Below are 16,908 nucleotides of genomic sequence, written 5' to 3'. Positions count from 1 at the left end.
GCACACAACGCTCTGTTGGGAAAATATGACATGAAATACCCAATATCACCACCACACATCAAATTGCCAAGGAGAAAAAGCAACATACAAATAACACGTTTTTTTCTTGTTTTTTTGTTGGCCGATGACTGGCGTAAACACAAGATAGCGTCCTATGGTGAGAAAATCCCTCCAAGATGGCGTCTGCTGGTGAGAAGGTTCCTCCAAGATGGCGTCTGCTGGTGAGAAGGTTCCTCCAAGATGGCGTCTGCTGGTGAGGGAACGATTATCAGATGAAGGAAGATGGCGGCCAACTGTGGAATTTCTGTCTCAGTTCGAATGTCTCTTACTTGAAGGATCCCGGACGAGGCCTCATTTGTCGTGATCCCCGCTGTTTAATATCTTCCAGCACGGAACACTGACGTTAATGTCTGAGCTTCAAGCAGTCCACGTGTGGACAAAGAGAACAACAAAACACACCACTGTGTTTCAAATCGGCCTCCAGGGGTAGGCACAATATTTTATTGGCTCGATCTCAAAAATGGCTGAAAACAGAATTGAATACACAGCACAAAAAACCTGCCAGAACTCTCGGCAACAATAGAGTTCCAAAAACAGGTTGTACAACTCACAGCTCCGCTCGACGATATCCGGGAATAACGATCACACTCGTCCGGATTTAACTCATTCCTTTAGACCAGTGGTTCCCAACCTTTTTTCTGTCATTTCCCCCTGCACCCAATTCAACCATCCAGATTTCCCCCTTCATGTGTATGAGAGAAAGAACAGTTAAAACACACTGAGACTATTTACTAATTTATTTTTCAAATGCACTAACACAGCTAACATTAAATTGTATTGAATAAGAACACAGCATTTTAGTGTGACTTCTTTTTTTTTTTTTTTTTTTTTTGTTGTATACCTTGGTCGAGGCTCGTATGAGAGCGAACACACAACTCACAGCAAGGAGGCATGAGACAAGAGGGGCGGGAGTGGAAGGGACAAAACAGTGGGGAACAGACACATTAGGTGAACTGTGGAAGGGAGAGGGATGGGGATGGGGCGGGGAACATGGCGAAGAGAAGATGGACATTTCAGGGACTTTCAGGAAGGAAAGCAGGAGAAATGAAGGAAGTGGGCTTGGGTGGATTATCGGGGGTAGAAAAGATGGAGGATTTGGATGGGGGAAGATAAAAGGTGGTGGTGAACAGCTGTTTTGAAAGCCTGGAGGGAAGAATGGGAAAGAATAGAGTGAGGAAGTTTATTCCAAAGGCGGGAAAAAAGAGGAATGAAAGAGTGAAGATGACTTCTGGCATTGTTTGCCGTTCACGAGTCCTTCAATGTCTGGGGGAGTTATGGAGAGCGCACAGCGAAGATCCGCCTCCACCTCCAACGTGTTGCGTGCCTTTGTTTTGAGGTGTACCAGTGCCGAAAATCCTGTCTCACACAGGTAGGTGGAAGAAAACTGGACCAATATCCGCAGAGCATTGGTCGCAAGAAGCGGGTAGGTTCCTCGGACTTGGGTCCAAAACTCTTCCAGTTCCATATTCTGGAAGGCATCCTTTGCTGTAGAGTCGTTTTTCAAGTCCAGGAACTCTTCCTGCCACGCTTCTGGCACATCATCAACGTTCCTCTGAAATGGGTCTCTGATAAGCTTGTTCTCATTGCTCTCGTTTGTGATCCCCGGGAAGTAATACTTGAATTCTTCCTCCAAGCCTTCGAGGTGTTGTTTGATATCCTCGGCTATTGGATCAGGCAGACCATCCTCCATATCCTCCACACATTCGTTCAGAGCGAGGAATGAGGTAAAACTTCCACTCCCCACTCTTTTCTTCCACAGTTCCAGTTTAGCCACAAAAGCTCTGATCTTGTCCGACTGAAAAAGAATGTTGGTCCCTTTGCCCTGCAGTTTCCTGTTGAGCTCGTTCAATGCAGTGAAAATATCGGACAAGTAGGACAGCCGCACACGGAAAAACTCACCCTTCAACGCCTCCAGAAGCACAACATTCTCTTGGGCCCGAAGGAAGGCCACCTCATCAAACAATTCCAGGACTCGCTGCAACATGTTTCCCTTTGAGAGCCACCTCACCTGAGTATGAAACAGCAACGATTCGTGGTCGGCTTCCATGCCTTCACAGAGCCAACGGAACAGCCGAGTGTTCAGAGCGGAACCCTTGATAAAGTTGACGACTTTGATGACAGTCTCGTGATGCTGCTTGAAGTTCTTGGGGAGAGTTCTCGAAGCAAGCGCCTCTTTGTGGATCAGACAGTGTGTCGATTCCACTGCCAGATTCTTTTGCTTGACGGGCGTGACGAAGCCCGATCGAGAGCCGAGCATGGCTGGGGCACCATCCGTGCACACCCCAACCAGAGACTCCCAGCTGATGTTGCTGTCTTCGAAAAAGTCATTGATAAGGTCCATCACATCCTGAGCTTTGGTCGTGGTCTGGAGAGGTTTGCAGAAGAGGAATTCTTCTGCAATTCCTTTTTCGGTGGTATAACTAACAAAGACCAACAGCTGGGACAGATTCGCAACATCTGTCGATTCGTCGAGTTGAATGGAAAAAAACTGTGACCCTCGAAACTTCTGAACAACTTGGTTCTTGATGCTCTCAGCCATATCATTGATCCGTGACCGAATGGTGTTGTTTGAAAGGGAAATCTGGGTCATCTTGTTGTGGGCAGCCTCACCAAGGACCAACTTCACGCACTGCAGCATACAGGGCTTCACCAATGTTTCACCAATTGTGTGTGGTTTCTTCTCCCTCGCAATCTTGTACGAGACTTCGTATGACGCTTTCACAATAGCGTCCGTTTGCTGACGAAACGTTCCAGTTGAGTCCAGTCTCATCTTCTTCAGATAATTTTGTTTCAGCTTGAAGTATTCACGATCCTTGTTCTGTAGTTCGGGATGGCATCCTTGAAGGTGTTGCTTCATCTGGAATGGCTTCATGCTACCATTCCCCAAGGTCTTTGTGCAGATGACACATTGTGGCAGATGTTCCCCGTTATTCACAACGAACGGAAAACCGAAGTCTAGATATGCTTCTGAATATATCCGTTTTTTCGACATGATCACTTGCGGACCTGAAAAGAACAAGAGAGATCATATTAAGACATGTAATAGAAAAGAACAAACTAAAAAAGAAGAAAGAAAATAAAACATAAAAATGAAAGCGGGTAAAGTTCAGGAAACGGGTACTCCTGAGAAGAGAAGAACAGAAGGCTATTACTGGAAATTATTTTCTAATTATTTTCTGATAATTTCCAGAATTTTAATTCCAGACTAGAATTTCTCCCTGAAACACCCAAATTTCCCCCCTGGGGGAAATTTCCCCCCCCCCGGTTGGGAACCCATGCTTTAGACGGAGCTATCAACGATCAGCGCGACGGTGCTGTCGAGAGTCTTTACAAATCACTTGAAATCGTATTCAAACATGTGATTTTGAGCGCTCGATATATTTTTCCACTCGCGATCTTGGAGCCACGACTGTCGCCAACAATGGCGCGCCGGCTCTGACGCTGTCCACCCACCACGTGCCGACCAGCCCACCAATCCCTGGGAGCCTGAAAAAGGTCACGTGACGTTGTGGGCGGGACACTAAACTTGGTGAGAACATGGTTTTTCTCACAATATATATATATATATATATATATATATATATTTCCTTTTGTTCATATATATATATATATATATATATATATATATATATATATATATAAATACTGTATATGAATTTGCATGTCATACCTAGTTAAATGATGTTTCCATGGGATTTGATCATGAATTTTACTCTCTCAGCGTTTGAGATTCCACAGTTGTACGTCAGCAGATTGGTTGTCAAGGTAGTAGCTCAGTTCTAGTGCATTAAGTTCGACTGGTTCTCATTATTGACCTGGCTGTAAACAGTCATCCTGATGGTTTGCAGGTATGGAATTGGTTGATGGAGTGCTGTGATGAGCATCGGGGAGTACTATCTTGGGGAATAGGCAATATTGGCTTTCGGTAATGAACAAAGGAATGCTTAGTCGTTTTAAAGTGGTTTGTGCATTTTTATTTTTGGAGTATTGGTCCAGTCTTTATCTACCTTTCGTTTTTACCTCCACCACCAAAGGATGCAGGTGCAGGTTATGTTTTCACCCCTGTTGGGCTGTCTCTGAGCAGGATATCCCAAAAAGTTATGGATGGATTCGGACGAAATTTGGTGGACTGGTTTGTGACAGGGACGAATTGATTCGATTTTGGTGAAAATCTGGATCCGGATTCGAGAATGTTTTTCAGTGATTCTTCATCATTGAGAGATCGGGCCAAAAACGATATATAGCACGATATGTCAAAAAGTTGTTGATGGGTTATGAAAAATCTAGGTGGATGAGTTGGGTAGGTGACAAGAACAAATTGATTCGATTTTGGTGAAGATCCGGGTGCAGATCCGTCCAATGAGTCGTATACAAAACCTAAACTGTTCAGCCTGGTGGAGGTATGCACTCCACTAAGTGTTGTTCTAGTTTTTCCATGAGGCTTACAGAAGCATTGAGAGTGAGAAATCTGTTGACTCGTAGAGAGAGTAGACTGAAAATCTGTAGAGAGAGTAGACTCGGTTTGACCCGGAATGACATTGTTGTGGATGGAGGTGGCCCTGGCCCCAGGATGGGTCAAGGTGTGATGAGGTCTATCCCATTGGCTCTTGCTAATCAACCCCGCCTTCCCTTTTGGTGAGTTCAGAATAAAAAGCGGAGTGTCGGGGAGCGGAGGGTGTACAGGAGCTGGGAGGCGTTATGGAGAGATGCTGCTGACAGTATGAGGAGCCAGAAGGCAGAGCTTGGAAGCTAGTCAGGCGGATATCTCATCACTCCAAGGGATCCATGTAAGTTATGAGCTGTGGAGGAAAGAGCCTTGATGTCCGAGGTCATGTTATGCTAAATCTGTGTGCACAGACCATCAGCTGTGATTGAGTTCACTTTTTGCCCAAACCATTGTTCCAATCCTGCTCTCAGCGCCGTCACAATGAACCTTTGTTTGTTCCACTCCGTCTGCCATTGTCCTGCCCAGAACAAAAGGAAAAACTTTCACTCTGGAGGAGAACAATTGAGGCCTAAATCGGTTTCAACACCCTTTTGTGTTTTCAACACATTTATCAAATGTTCGAGTGGAAAGCTTGATAGTTTGTTTTTCAAATTGCCTGTACATATTAATTATTCATAGCCTGACTCCTGTGTTGGATCACTTTAATTGGTTGGTTTTAAAATTGTGTTTAATTATCTGTGTGTAATTGTTTTTTTTATTCCTTCATCAATTGTCCTGTACAAAGTGAATTAAAATTGTGGAACAAATTTCAAGCTTATCTTTTGCATAACCAAATTGTCCAGTTTGTGTTTTGTGTTTTTATCTTGCTCTGCTTTGGTTCATTGTATTCAGGGGTAATTACTTGGGTTCCTTTAAACTTTCTGTTCAGTCTGGATCTGGATTTGACAATGAGGCACCAAAGTTTTGGTTAAGGTTCAACGATTATGTCATTAAAACGAAATTTATTATGATCTTACTTATAGCAGGCTCTCCAGCCAACACCATAAGAAGGAAAAGCAGATTCCATTAATGGCTGTCTACATATTAGGTACACAGGTTTTGAGAGGTGGGTGAGAAAATAAAATACATTTTGAGAAAAGGGAAGCAGTAAGGAGGGCCAGTGATCAAAAAAATGTGGAGGACATAAGGAGGAAGGGGGGGGGGGTAAGTATTGGAGAGCATTCTTTTTATTTTACGATATATCGAGGCTCATGGAAAGGCGAGGTGAAAGAGTGGTGGGAGAAAGATAACAAACTGTGCACAGTGGGGCATTAGATAAATATAGTGAGCAAGAGAATGAAGGAACAGGAAAAGAAGAGAACAAGGAGGAGAGGAAACACCACAACCTGCAAGTAAGAGGGTGGGATGAGCAGGGTCAATGAGGGTAAATAGGAAGAGAGGAAACACAGCAACCTTCAAGTATGAGGGTGGGATGAGCAGGGTCAATGAGGGTAAATAGGAAGAGAGGAAACACCGCAACCTGCAAGTATGAGGGTTGGGATGAGCAGGGTCATTGAGGGTAAATAGGAAGAGAGGAAACACTGCAACCTGCAAGTATGAGGGTTGGGATGAGCAGGGTCAATGAAGGTAAATAGGAAGAGAGTAAACACCGCAACCTACAAGTATGAGGGTGGGATGAGCAGGGTCAATGAGGGTAAATAGGAAGAGAGGAAACACTGCAACCTGCAAGTATGAGGGTTGGGATGAGCAGGGTCAATGAGGGTAAATAGGAAGAGAGGAAACACTGCAACCTGCAAGTATGAGGGTTGGGATGAGCAGGGTCAATGAGGGTAAATAGGAAGAGAGTAAACACCGCAACCTACAAGTATGAGGGTGGGATGAGCAGGGTCAATGAGGGTAAATAGGAAGAGAGGAAACACTGCAACCTGCAAGTATGAGGGTGGGATGAGCTGGGTCAATGAGGGTAAATAGGAAGAGAGGAAACACTGCAACCTGCAAGTATGAGGGTGGGATGAGCTGGGTCAATGAGGGTAAATAGGAAGAGAGGAAACACTGCAACCTGCAAGTATGAGGGTTGGGATGAGCAGGGTCAATGAGGGTAAATAGGAAGAGAGGAAACACCGCAACCTGCAAGTATGAGGGTTGGGATGAGCAGGGTAAATGAAGGTAAATAGGAAGAGAGGAAACACCGCAACCTACAAGTATGAGGGTTGGGATGAGCAGGGTCAATGAGGGTAAATGCAAAATTATAGGTAAAGATGGGGGAATGACATGAGATGGTGATGCACCACCTGCTTGAAAGCCTGGAGGGAATGGAGGGATAGAACAGTCTTATCAAGGTGGTGTCACAAAAGGCAAAAAAAGAGGAACATTCTGATCAACAAATCCACAATTTTATGGCTGCAATATACAAATGGGCCTTTATACCTCATTAAAAACAAAGGAATCATCATTTATTTAAAGAGAGATAGTTTTCCTCTTGGGTATTCTTGAATGTGAGTTTTCGGCCTCTCCTTTGATTGAAGGAACCCTGAGGCCGGTAAAATACATTTTCTGCGACTCCCCAACATTTGGGTCCATTTGTCTGTCTGTCTGTCTCTCTGCACAGAATGTGCTATCGTCGGCCACAAACGCCACCTGGTGGTAGCCAGTATTACACGTCTTTCTTCCAACCGAGTTACATCTATAAAGTATGTACAATTAGAATGTAAGTGAGTCTGTGCATAAAGTATGTACAATTAGAGTGCGAGTACATCCATAAAGTACATACTCTGACAATATGAGCACGTTAGTCCACGGTATGAACATCAACCTACGTCATCAATGCATTGTCTTACACAACCACCACACAAAAGTCCTGGCGAGGGTCCCAGTCTTCAATCTCTGATTTCTATTTCTAGTTTTTTAAAATTGCAATGACATTTCTTGTGCTAATTGAGCACGTTTGTGATTACATCTGTGCCAGCCTCAAATCTCCCGTTATTCCCATGAAAAGTTTCAGGCATTCTGGGATTCGATTTGAAAATCCCAGTTTGCTTTCCATACGCAAGGTTCTGCTTTATGACAAATAAAGTCACGATTAGTGAGCCCTCTACGGATCATCTCCTTTACGATCCAGGACAGGGTGGTCACACCATGTTGATGATGGCCAGTAGACAGAAACACGTTCACAGATTGCCCATTCTACTCCTCTCTTGCTTTGGCACTCATGTGACACTGACAAGGAGCCATTAAGACCCTTTCTTTGACGGCATGGGGAACTGGCCACAAGCGACCACAGTGATTACCTACTGGGTGACGGTCTGCACAAGCCTGACCACTGAATTGCATGATCTTCTTACCCAACTACATTCATCAAAACCCTTTGGTTGTTCTTGTGAACATGAACATGGTGTTTGCGTGCCAAGGCGACACTTGCTGATTTGGATTTGCGTGACAATGGTTGTGATGGGGCACAAATTTGGGGTCGGACTTTCATTTTCAAAAAAGCTTGCCCAAACATTTGCTTCCTTTCATGTGAACGTGTTAACGTGTTAACCCTTAAAGTTGCATTCATTCATACACTTGAGATTTTACATAAATTAATTTTATCATATCCAATATTGTTTGCCGAGTATTTGCAAGCGTGACAATGAGTGAAGTTGGACTCAAACTTAAACATAAACTTTGGGGGGCTTCAAAACCTTTTCAGTGTGTGTGTGTGTGTGTGTGTGTGTGTGTGTGTGTGTCCAGATCAGACCCCATTACTGGAGTGGGTACCAGGAAGCAAGTGCCACCCCAGCTATTGCTGCATGCATCCTGACCAAGAGGAAATAGCTGCCTCACAATAACCTGACTGTGGTACACAACAGAGTTCTGGCCAGCCTCAAATCCCAGCCAGGAGCAATTTAAATTTTAAAAGACTCTTCTGGATACAGAGTTGCACATGTTCTGTACTGGCATCAGTTAATGTGTAGCGTTCACTGAACACGTCATGTTAATCCCACCAGCAAGTTTCGTTTGATTGTCACGAACATGCAAAGGCACAGGAGGTTCTTGACTGCTCTCTTTAATACAACGGTAACTGCAGACACAAATACACGAACAGCTCATTTTGTGCTTGCAAAGTCACAAAGGCAATGGAACGTAAATAGATCAAAGGCTGAACAGTACAAATCATCATGGAACGAAATGGTTAAATCATGTGTTTTATAACCGTCACAAAAAAAGGCAATCATCAGCCATGAGAACATAATCAGACTCAGAGACAATAACTATTCACTTTACGATGAGTCCGTGGGGGGTGAAAGCAAGAAACAGTTGTTATATGTATTAGTATAACTCAGGAAAGATCAAAAGAGTGTCGAAGTTTGGCTGTATTCAATAGCTTCTCCAAAATGTCTCGTTTCTTGCTCACCTGAGTCAGGCAATTTCCACCTCAACCTCCTCCTCCGATGAAACTCCACCCACCTGGGTGGGATTGTACATCTTGTGTAGTTGTTGTTCCATCGTCATAGCTCTGTCTATATGTACACTTCAAACCACGAAGGCAATATGCACGAAACAACTTGACTCACAAAGTAAGGTTTAGATACGAGTCAGTGAAATCATTGTAATGATCATGACAGGCTCCACATATTAGGCATGAGCTTTGCAGAGGCATGAGCTTCGATCCTCCATGTATGGGGACAAAACATCTGATGTCAAATAGATGTTCGGATATTCCCTCTCGGCGGTGGACTTATCGATAAAATTGAGAATTAAAGTCTCTTCCTGGTACTGGCTAGAGTGCAATCCCACGGGAAAGTAGTGCTCTGCGGATCTAAGGTAAGCTCAAGCCTAATAGGTAAAGCCTATGTAAACTGTTGAGCCAGAAAGCCTTAAAATATATATATATATATATATATATATATATATATATATATATATATATATATATATATATATATATATATATATATATATATATATATAAATATATATATATATATATATATATATATATATATATATATATATATATATATATATATATATATAAATATAAATAAATATATATATATATATAAATAAATAAATATATATATATATATATATATATATAAATAAATATATATATATATATATATATATATATATATATATAAAATATAGATATATATATATATATATAAAATATAGATATATATATATATAAAATATAGATATATATATATATATATATATATATATATATATATATATATATATATATAAATAAATATAGATATTTATTTATATCTTCTTCTTTCGGCTGGTCCCGTTCGGGGTCGCCACAGCGGATCATCCGTATTATCCGCATAGTGATTTGGCTTAGTTTTTACGCCGGATGCCCTTCCTGACGCAACCCTGGTCGCCTCTTACGACACAGGGATATGGTACACCTATTTTAACCGGGGTATACACCAGCCCAGAACACTGGTACTCATTTCGCCAACCTCGGAAGGATGACAGGCTGAGTGAACCCCCTGGTGGATTAATTCAGTGGCTCAACGGGGATTGAACTCAGGACCTTTTGGATCCCAAGCCGCTGCCCTAACCACTGCGCCAACACCACGCTATAAATATATACTGTATTTATAGCTATATATACTGTATATATACAGGATATATATATATACAGGATATATATATATATATATATATATACTATAAATATATAAATATATATAAATATATACTGTATATAAACAGGCTATACATATATAAATATATAAATATATACTTAAATATATACATATATATATATATATATATATATATATATATATATATATATATATATATATATATATATATATATATTGTTGTGAATCTCCACCACGCCGGTGTGCGAGCGACCGCTTTTAGATAATCGCGGCCGTGCACCCACTGGACAGGCAATCCCAGTCGCAGCTTTCGGATCAACGCCAAAATCCAGCTCCGGGTGTGTTTTTAACCACACCGTAAATCAGCCAACTCTGTCCACGCGCGACAGGGTCCGATCGCCGAATTGTCGATTTACCTAAGTATGCGCGCAGACAGAAATGCCGGGGATTTACACCTCGACGGGACCTGTACGGATACGAGCCACGTAAAGCGGCTCTCGCCGTTTGCGATTGCCGAGTGGTTTATTTTCGCCAAGCCCCGTCGGACTTGATTATCTTATCAGCTATTAAAAGCCAGCTATGATTCCGAACGCAAGTATGGCAACTCAATGGAGGAAGGGGACACAACGAGCAGGTGAACATTCAAACGAGGACATTTATTTGTCACGTATACAGTCAATGAAGCAATGCAGATATACAAGCACATATGCAATGCAATGAATGCAACGAATGGGGGTAGGGACAAGACTCGAGCAAACAAAGGACCTCCAGCCGTATCTATTTGTTATGAACACAATCACTTAGCTACAATTCTACTTAGCGGACACGGCGCCACAACTTTCATACAAAGAAAATCCCAGGAAAGGAAAGGGGTGGAACAGGACCCGTAGGCCTTTAATCGTTGCTCGGAGCCGGGATGACCGCAAGGCTCTGAGAGGCCGTGCAGGTTACCTGCCACCCCCGTGGTGACTCGTGGGCGACCCTCGATGTTTCGTCACCACCCGACTGGACTCCACCAGCTCCTGACTCCACTCTCGACTCCACCGGCGCCTCCATCGACCAAGGAGAGAGAGAAAGAGAGAGTGAGAGAGAGAGGAGAGAGAGAGAGAGAGAGAGAGAGAGAGAGAGAGAGAGAGAGAGAAAGAGAGAGTGAGAGAGAGAGAGAGAGAGACTCTCTCACTCACTCGCTAACAGCCAGCTGCCAACTCCCTCCTCACTGCTTTCTCCGACTCCAGACTCAAGACTCCAGGACTCCAGACTCACCTGCTGGCGACTCCTCTCCTCCACTGCTGGTCGGCGTCTCCTCTGTCCAACTCAACCGCTCGTCGGCGTCTCAACGCTCCCTTTTTATCGCCACGGAGCTTCGCCCCTCCCTTCCTGGCGCGCAGGGGAAAATGCCAGCAGAGCTCGGCTTGGCTCTGTGGTTGTTGGTTCAACCGTCACTTCTGTTTACCAGTTCTGAGGGAAAATTCCAAAAAGTGTTGTTTTTCTTCGGTGAATCGGGTTCTTTTTTACCGTTGCTTTCGTTTTCTTTATTTGTTGAGAATTCATCACGTTGGTTGGTGGAGATGTTATTCGTTGGGGAGGCCGTTGTCTGTGTGGATGTTTGCGGTTGTGGAGAAGGTGGTTGTGGTTGTTGAAGTAGTGGTGTGGTTGGCGTTTTGGAGAAGGTGGTGAGGAGATGCTGTTGTGGAGAAGGTGGTTGTTCCAAAATAAAGATAGCAAAAGAATAATACCACCTCAAAGATCACAGCCCGGTTACACGAACAAATCCCTTTAGACATCGGTGTGGAAATCTAATCTGAACACACACACTTATCGACATAACTGATCTCTGGGAAACCTGAATAGTGTTCTGTGAATTTTCCACAACCGTAACAACCGTAACAACCGTAACAATTTTCCACAACCGTAACACTACCCCCTCCCCTTTTTACAGACTCGTCCTGAGTCAAATTTTTGTTTGCCTTCATGTGTAAGTTTCCCCTAGTACGATTTACTTTCGGATCCCTGAGTGCGACATTTGGTGTATCCGTGTCCCAAAAGTAAATAACCTACAGGCTGAGTAACTAAATAAACAAACTCACTTATACAGACGACTTAACTCAATTTGCCGGCGCTACGACAAACATGCAGGGGGAGCAACTCATCTACAATTTACCCTTAACTTAACCTTAACCTTATAAACTTACACTAACCATGGCCCAGGACTGATGGACTCTGTGGGAAAAAGGCACATAGCAATGTCAACGGTTTTTCAGGTGGGTGAGTGCTCAGCAGCTTGAAGGCAAGACGTCTTCAGGGCCGTGTTCAAAACGGCCCCCTTCTGGTACGTTCTTCCTTCTTTTTGTTTGTTTCTCCAGCTGCTGAAGGCAACTCACCCCAACCCGGCGGCTTTGCGCCATCCCACAGGCCATTTTTGAAGCAGGGAGCCAGGCTGCCCAAATGCAGTCTCTGGCTCATGAAACAAATGCAGGTATGAACAGGGAATGTGGCTGGCCTCCCCCTTGAAATGAGCACAGTGAACACAAAATGGTGCACGGGCTGCAACAATGCAGTCCCCGTGTGCGGCTGCCTGCAGGGCAGTCACTGCAGAACACTGGATGGGCACTGACGCAAGCACACACAAAAAAATGAATGGTGCACGGGCTGCATCAATGCAATCCCCATGTGCAGATGGATGGATGGATGCAAACACGGTGCTCGGGCTGCTCATTGCAGTCTCCGTGTGTGGATGGATGGATGGATGCAAACACGGTGCACGGGCTGCTCAATGCAGTCTCTGTGTGCTGCTGCCAACAGGGCAGTCCCTGCAGAACAGTGGATGGTACTGGCACACATGGTAATGGATGAAATGGGGCAAATGCAAATAAGGGCTAGCAGGCATGGGGTCAAGGCAGAGGCAGGCAGACAAGGCATGGTAAGGCATGGCAAGGCAAGGCCGGACCAGGCCGCTGTAGCAAAAACAGGCCGGCAGGTGAAGCTGGCTGGCCTCTGGCCTCGTTCTGGAGGGAGTGCAGTGGTGCTGGCCGGTCTGAAGGCAGGCTCGGACCTACCCTACTGTCTCCCTCCCAACCTATCGCCTTTGCCTGTCTCTGTCCATACCCACTTCCTTAATTCGCAAAAAATCAAATTTAGCCCCATCTTATTTATTTATCTTCCCTTTATAATTCGTCACCCTAACCCCCTTCATTGTGTCTGTCCAGCTAACCTATTCTGTCACCTAGCCTACTCCCAACCCCTACGTTGCCTTCCTGGAGGGGAATAAGGGAGAGCTCGCGTCCTGTCTTGAGGCCCAATCAAGCCTCAGAATGGCCTTCGCAGATCTCAGCGATCTAACCCAAAGTGGGTCCAGCGGCCTACAACGAGAGAAGGGATGGATGGTGCGGAGGGGTACACTTCCCTATCTACCCTAACATTCCTTCACTTTTAACTACCCCGGGGCTTTCCAAAAGCGCCTGTCGGAGAAACTATTGGTTCTACCAACCAAGATTCCTGTTGCCTGTGTTGGTGTCCTTTCTAATTTGGGCCTTGCCCTCCAATTTTCCTCCATGCCCTCGCACGGTTTCATGGCTGGGACGCGTGGCTCCCTTGGCAGGAACTAGCCTCTGCCGATTCTCCAACTACGGCACCCCCGGGCCCTGCGACTGTCTCCGAGCCTACCAGCTCCCTAAAATTTTGAAGAGTGCCCTCCCTGGCTACTCCCCCTCGACACTCACATGGCAGGCTGGCGCCACGGGCCCCTTTCCCCGGGTGCCCGTGCCCACGACACTGCCCACGTGGATATTGGCGCCACAGGCACCGCATCATGCGGGCCCACTCGAGTCCACTACGCTATCCCGGCCCCTCTTGGGCCCTTGGCCTACCGCGGCTGACTAGCCAGGTGCCCGGGGTACTCACGAAGTGATACTCACCATTTGCAACCACGCTCCCAGCCCATCAACAGTACTCCTGCACCCCTCCAAACGGGTTTCGAGCCTACATTCGCACCAAAAGCAAAACGACCTCCATTTTGTCAATTTGACTAACCCACTAACTAACATTACTCTGACCCTGGGGTCCCTTGGGTGGGAATCACTCCTCCCCCCAATCACTCATCGCACCATGCATACCACATTCACTCCATCACTCAGGCCCGCTGGCCCTCACTCACTCAGCATGTTTCCTTACAATTCCATCGCTCACATCGCTGAACACTGCCATTCTTCTCACTGGAATCCCTCATCTAACTCGTGCTCCCTCGTCATCCCGTAGCACGTTCCATTTAACAGTACGTAGCTAAGCTACGTCCCACTACACATTCATGGTCTGTCCTTGTCCTCAAATCCAAAAATCCCTTTTTCCACACTAAATCTATCCTAAAATCCCTCCAACTAATCCATTCCATGGGCCCCATGAGGAGCAACTCACGTCCCCATGAAGCCGGTCTAACGAACTAACCCTTCCCCCTAACTAGTGGTGTTCCTGTGCCCAAACAAGGGGGTCTTCCACCCCCTGCCAAGGGAATCCTGTTTCCCCGAAACGGCGAGGCTTGCTTTGCTCTCTTTTTTTTTTCTTGTGCACCAGCGCGGCAACTCGCAACCTGCGCTCCTTTCCCGTCACGTCATGGCAGCTGTTCGCACTTCGCGCACCTCGTCCCTTCTCGGATGGTAACATCCGGCAGGGATTTCCCTTCTGCCGGATTCCAACCATGCAGCTACGACGTCACCCTGCGCATCCCAAGCAAGCCTCGCGTTTCGAGGGGTTCCCCACGAGAGCACATGTGCTCTGCTCATGGAGCATTACATGCACGCTCACCTGGAGAACCCATCTGTTCCAAATTCACAATCCCAGCCTACCTTTTGTCCGTCCGCGGGATCGGCGGCTCATCCACCGCGTGCGTTTCCGGACCGGATTTCACTTGCGCAAGCGCGCACGCGGTGGCCTCGTGCGAAGCGTAGCACGGACCCCCCGCGCGCGCTGCCATGCAAATCCGGCACGGTCCTCAAAATAGCCACGGCCGCTACTCGGCCTTCATCCCTCGTCTGTCGCCATCTTTGTCGCCATTCAACACATGCACTTTCGCGTGCCATGACGCTCACACACCTTACCATGACACCCGGACATGCGGTTGCATGTTCTCGCATACCAACCGCCATCTCCCTTTCATACCGCGACCTCACACACGTGGTTCCTCTTACACACGGCCTTTCACTCACTCACGCCATTCCACTTACGCATTTTTCCACACTCACACCTGTAACCACACATGTAAGCACACACACCAGTACAACCACACTGGGAATTCGCACCACCACAAGGGGTCCCAGGGCCTCCATACCCCCCAAGCTCCGCGTGTACCCATCCACAGCACTCGCCCCCTCTAACTCGCAAAGCTCGACCGGACCCACCTGGTCGTGATCTGCTTCAAGGGGGCACATTCCCTCCCCTCGTTCCTGAAGAAGGCTATCCTGCTGCTCGCACCGGGTCACGGGACATTCCCCAAGCTCCCCTCATTGTCCCTCGCTGACTCCATGTGTGTGAGTTCGTCTTTAGTTTCTTTTAATTTAACCCCTGTCTCCTCTATCTCCCGTATCTCTGTTATTTCTTTTAATTCCTTCGTCTCCCTTTGTGTCTCTGCCAACTCCGTCACCTCATTCATCACCTCCGTATCTTCCCTTGTCATCCGTGTTTCTGTCACCATTAATTTTTCCGTCATTGTCACCTCCACGTGTCTCGTCCTACACGTCTCCCGAATTATTGTGACAGTGTCTCTCGTCATGACCTTCCCCGTCTCCATTGCGGGGCCGACACAATTCACACTCCCCCCCAGCTCATTCGCTCCAACACATGGCGCCGCCATTTTGTGCTCCGTTGTCCACGTTTCGTTGCACGCAATCGCCCTTATGCCCGCCTGCAGGCCTCGCCCCACTCACTGCGTTTCACCCCGCAGTGTTCGCATATCGCTCTTGAATGCCTGTATGTTCGCATCCATTTTGTCCATCATTTCGTGCGTGTTTGCATCCATTTTGTTTCCCATTTCTTCTTTTATTTCCTTTGCATTTTCTTATAAATTCACCTTCATTTTGTTGCTCGCTTCGCATGCATTTTCTTTCATATCGTTTTTCATCTCGTTTTTCATTTGCTGTGCATTTCCATTCATTTCCGCCAGTATTGCCAATATCTGGGCCATTCCACTTGAACTCAACGCAACCGGTCCACCCTCATCGGTCGCAGTTTCGCTGGGGACCGGGGAAGGATTTTGACGGGGGGGGGGTGTCAAAAGCCGCGGCCCCCGCCGCTGCGCCCATTTCGGACTCTGGGTTCGGTTGTGGGGGGTATTCAACCTGCATGGGAATGTCCTGCACGGTGATCTCGTCCTGAGCCATAGATTCTAACATTTCCAAATCTATATCTAATCCCTCCTGCCCCCGCTCGCCTTGAGCTGCCATTTGCATACCAGTTATAAAAAATTTCCACGCTCGGAATTTGATGGAACCGGAGGGTCGCCTCGCACACCCTTGATCCGGTTCCGTTAATTTGGTTTGGAGGAGGGAGAGTTTGTATCCCACTCCGTGACAAGTGTTGTGGATCTCCACCATGCCAGCGTGCGAGCAACCTCTTTTAGCTAATCGCGGCTGTGCGCCCACCGGATGGGCAATCCTAGTCGCAGCTTTCGGATCAACGCCAAAATACAGCTACGGGTGTGTTTTTAACCACACCGTAAATCAGCCAACTCTTCTGTCCACGCGAGACAGGGTCCGATCGCCGAATTGTCGATTTACCCAAGTATGAGCGCAGATAGAAATGCCGGGG

At 46.2% G+C, this 16,908-nt stretch overlaps 1 protein-coding gene across 1 annotated transcript in view; it reads right to left on the bottom strand.

Moving 5' to 3' along the window:
* Window positions 1-291: 291 nt before the first annotated feature.
* Window positions 292-16,908, bottom strand: part of LOC147010812 (protein FAM200C-like) — a 42,302-nt gene continuing 25,685 nt past the window's right edge. The window contains exon 2 of the mRNA XM_085859252.1: window positions 292-3,066. Coding sequence (XP_085715378.1) covers window positions 1,241-3,066 — 1,826 coding nt within the window. The 3' untranslated portion in view covers window positions 292-1,240. The remainder of the gene's footprint in view (window positions 3,067-16,908) is intronic.

This window comes from Eptatretus burgeri, chromosome 16, assembly GCF_056783735.1.
Source record: "Eptatretus burgeri isolate ZD-2024b chromosome 16, Ebu_testis_v1, whole genome shotgun sequence".
Taxonomy (NCBI): Eukaryota; Metazoa; Chordata; class Myxini; order Myxiniformes; family Myxinidae; genus Eptatretus; species Eptatretus burgeri.
This window is presented reverse-complemented; position numbering and strand designations above follow the sequence as displayed.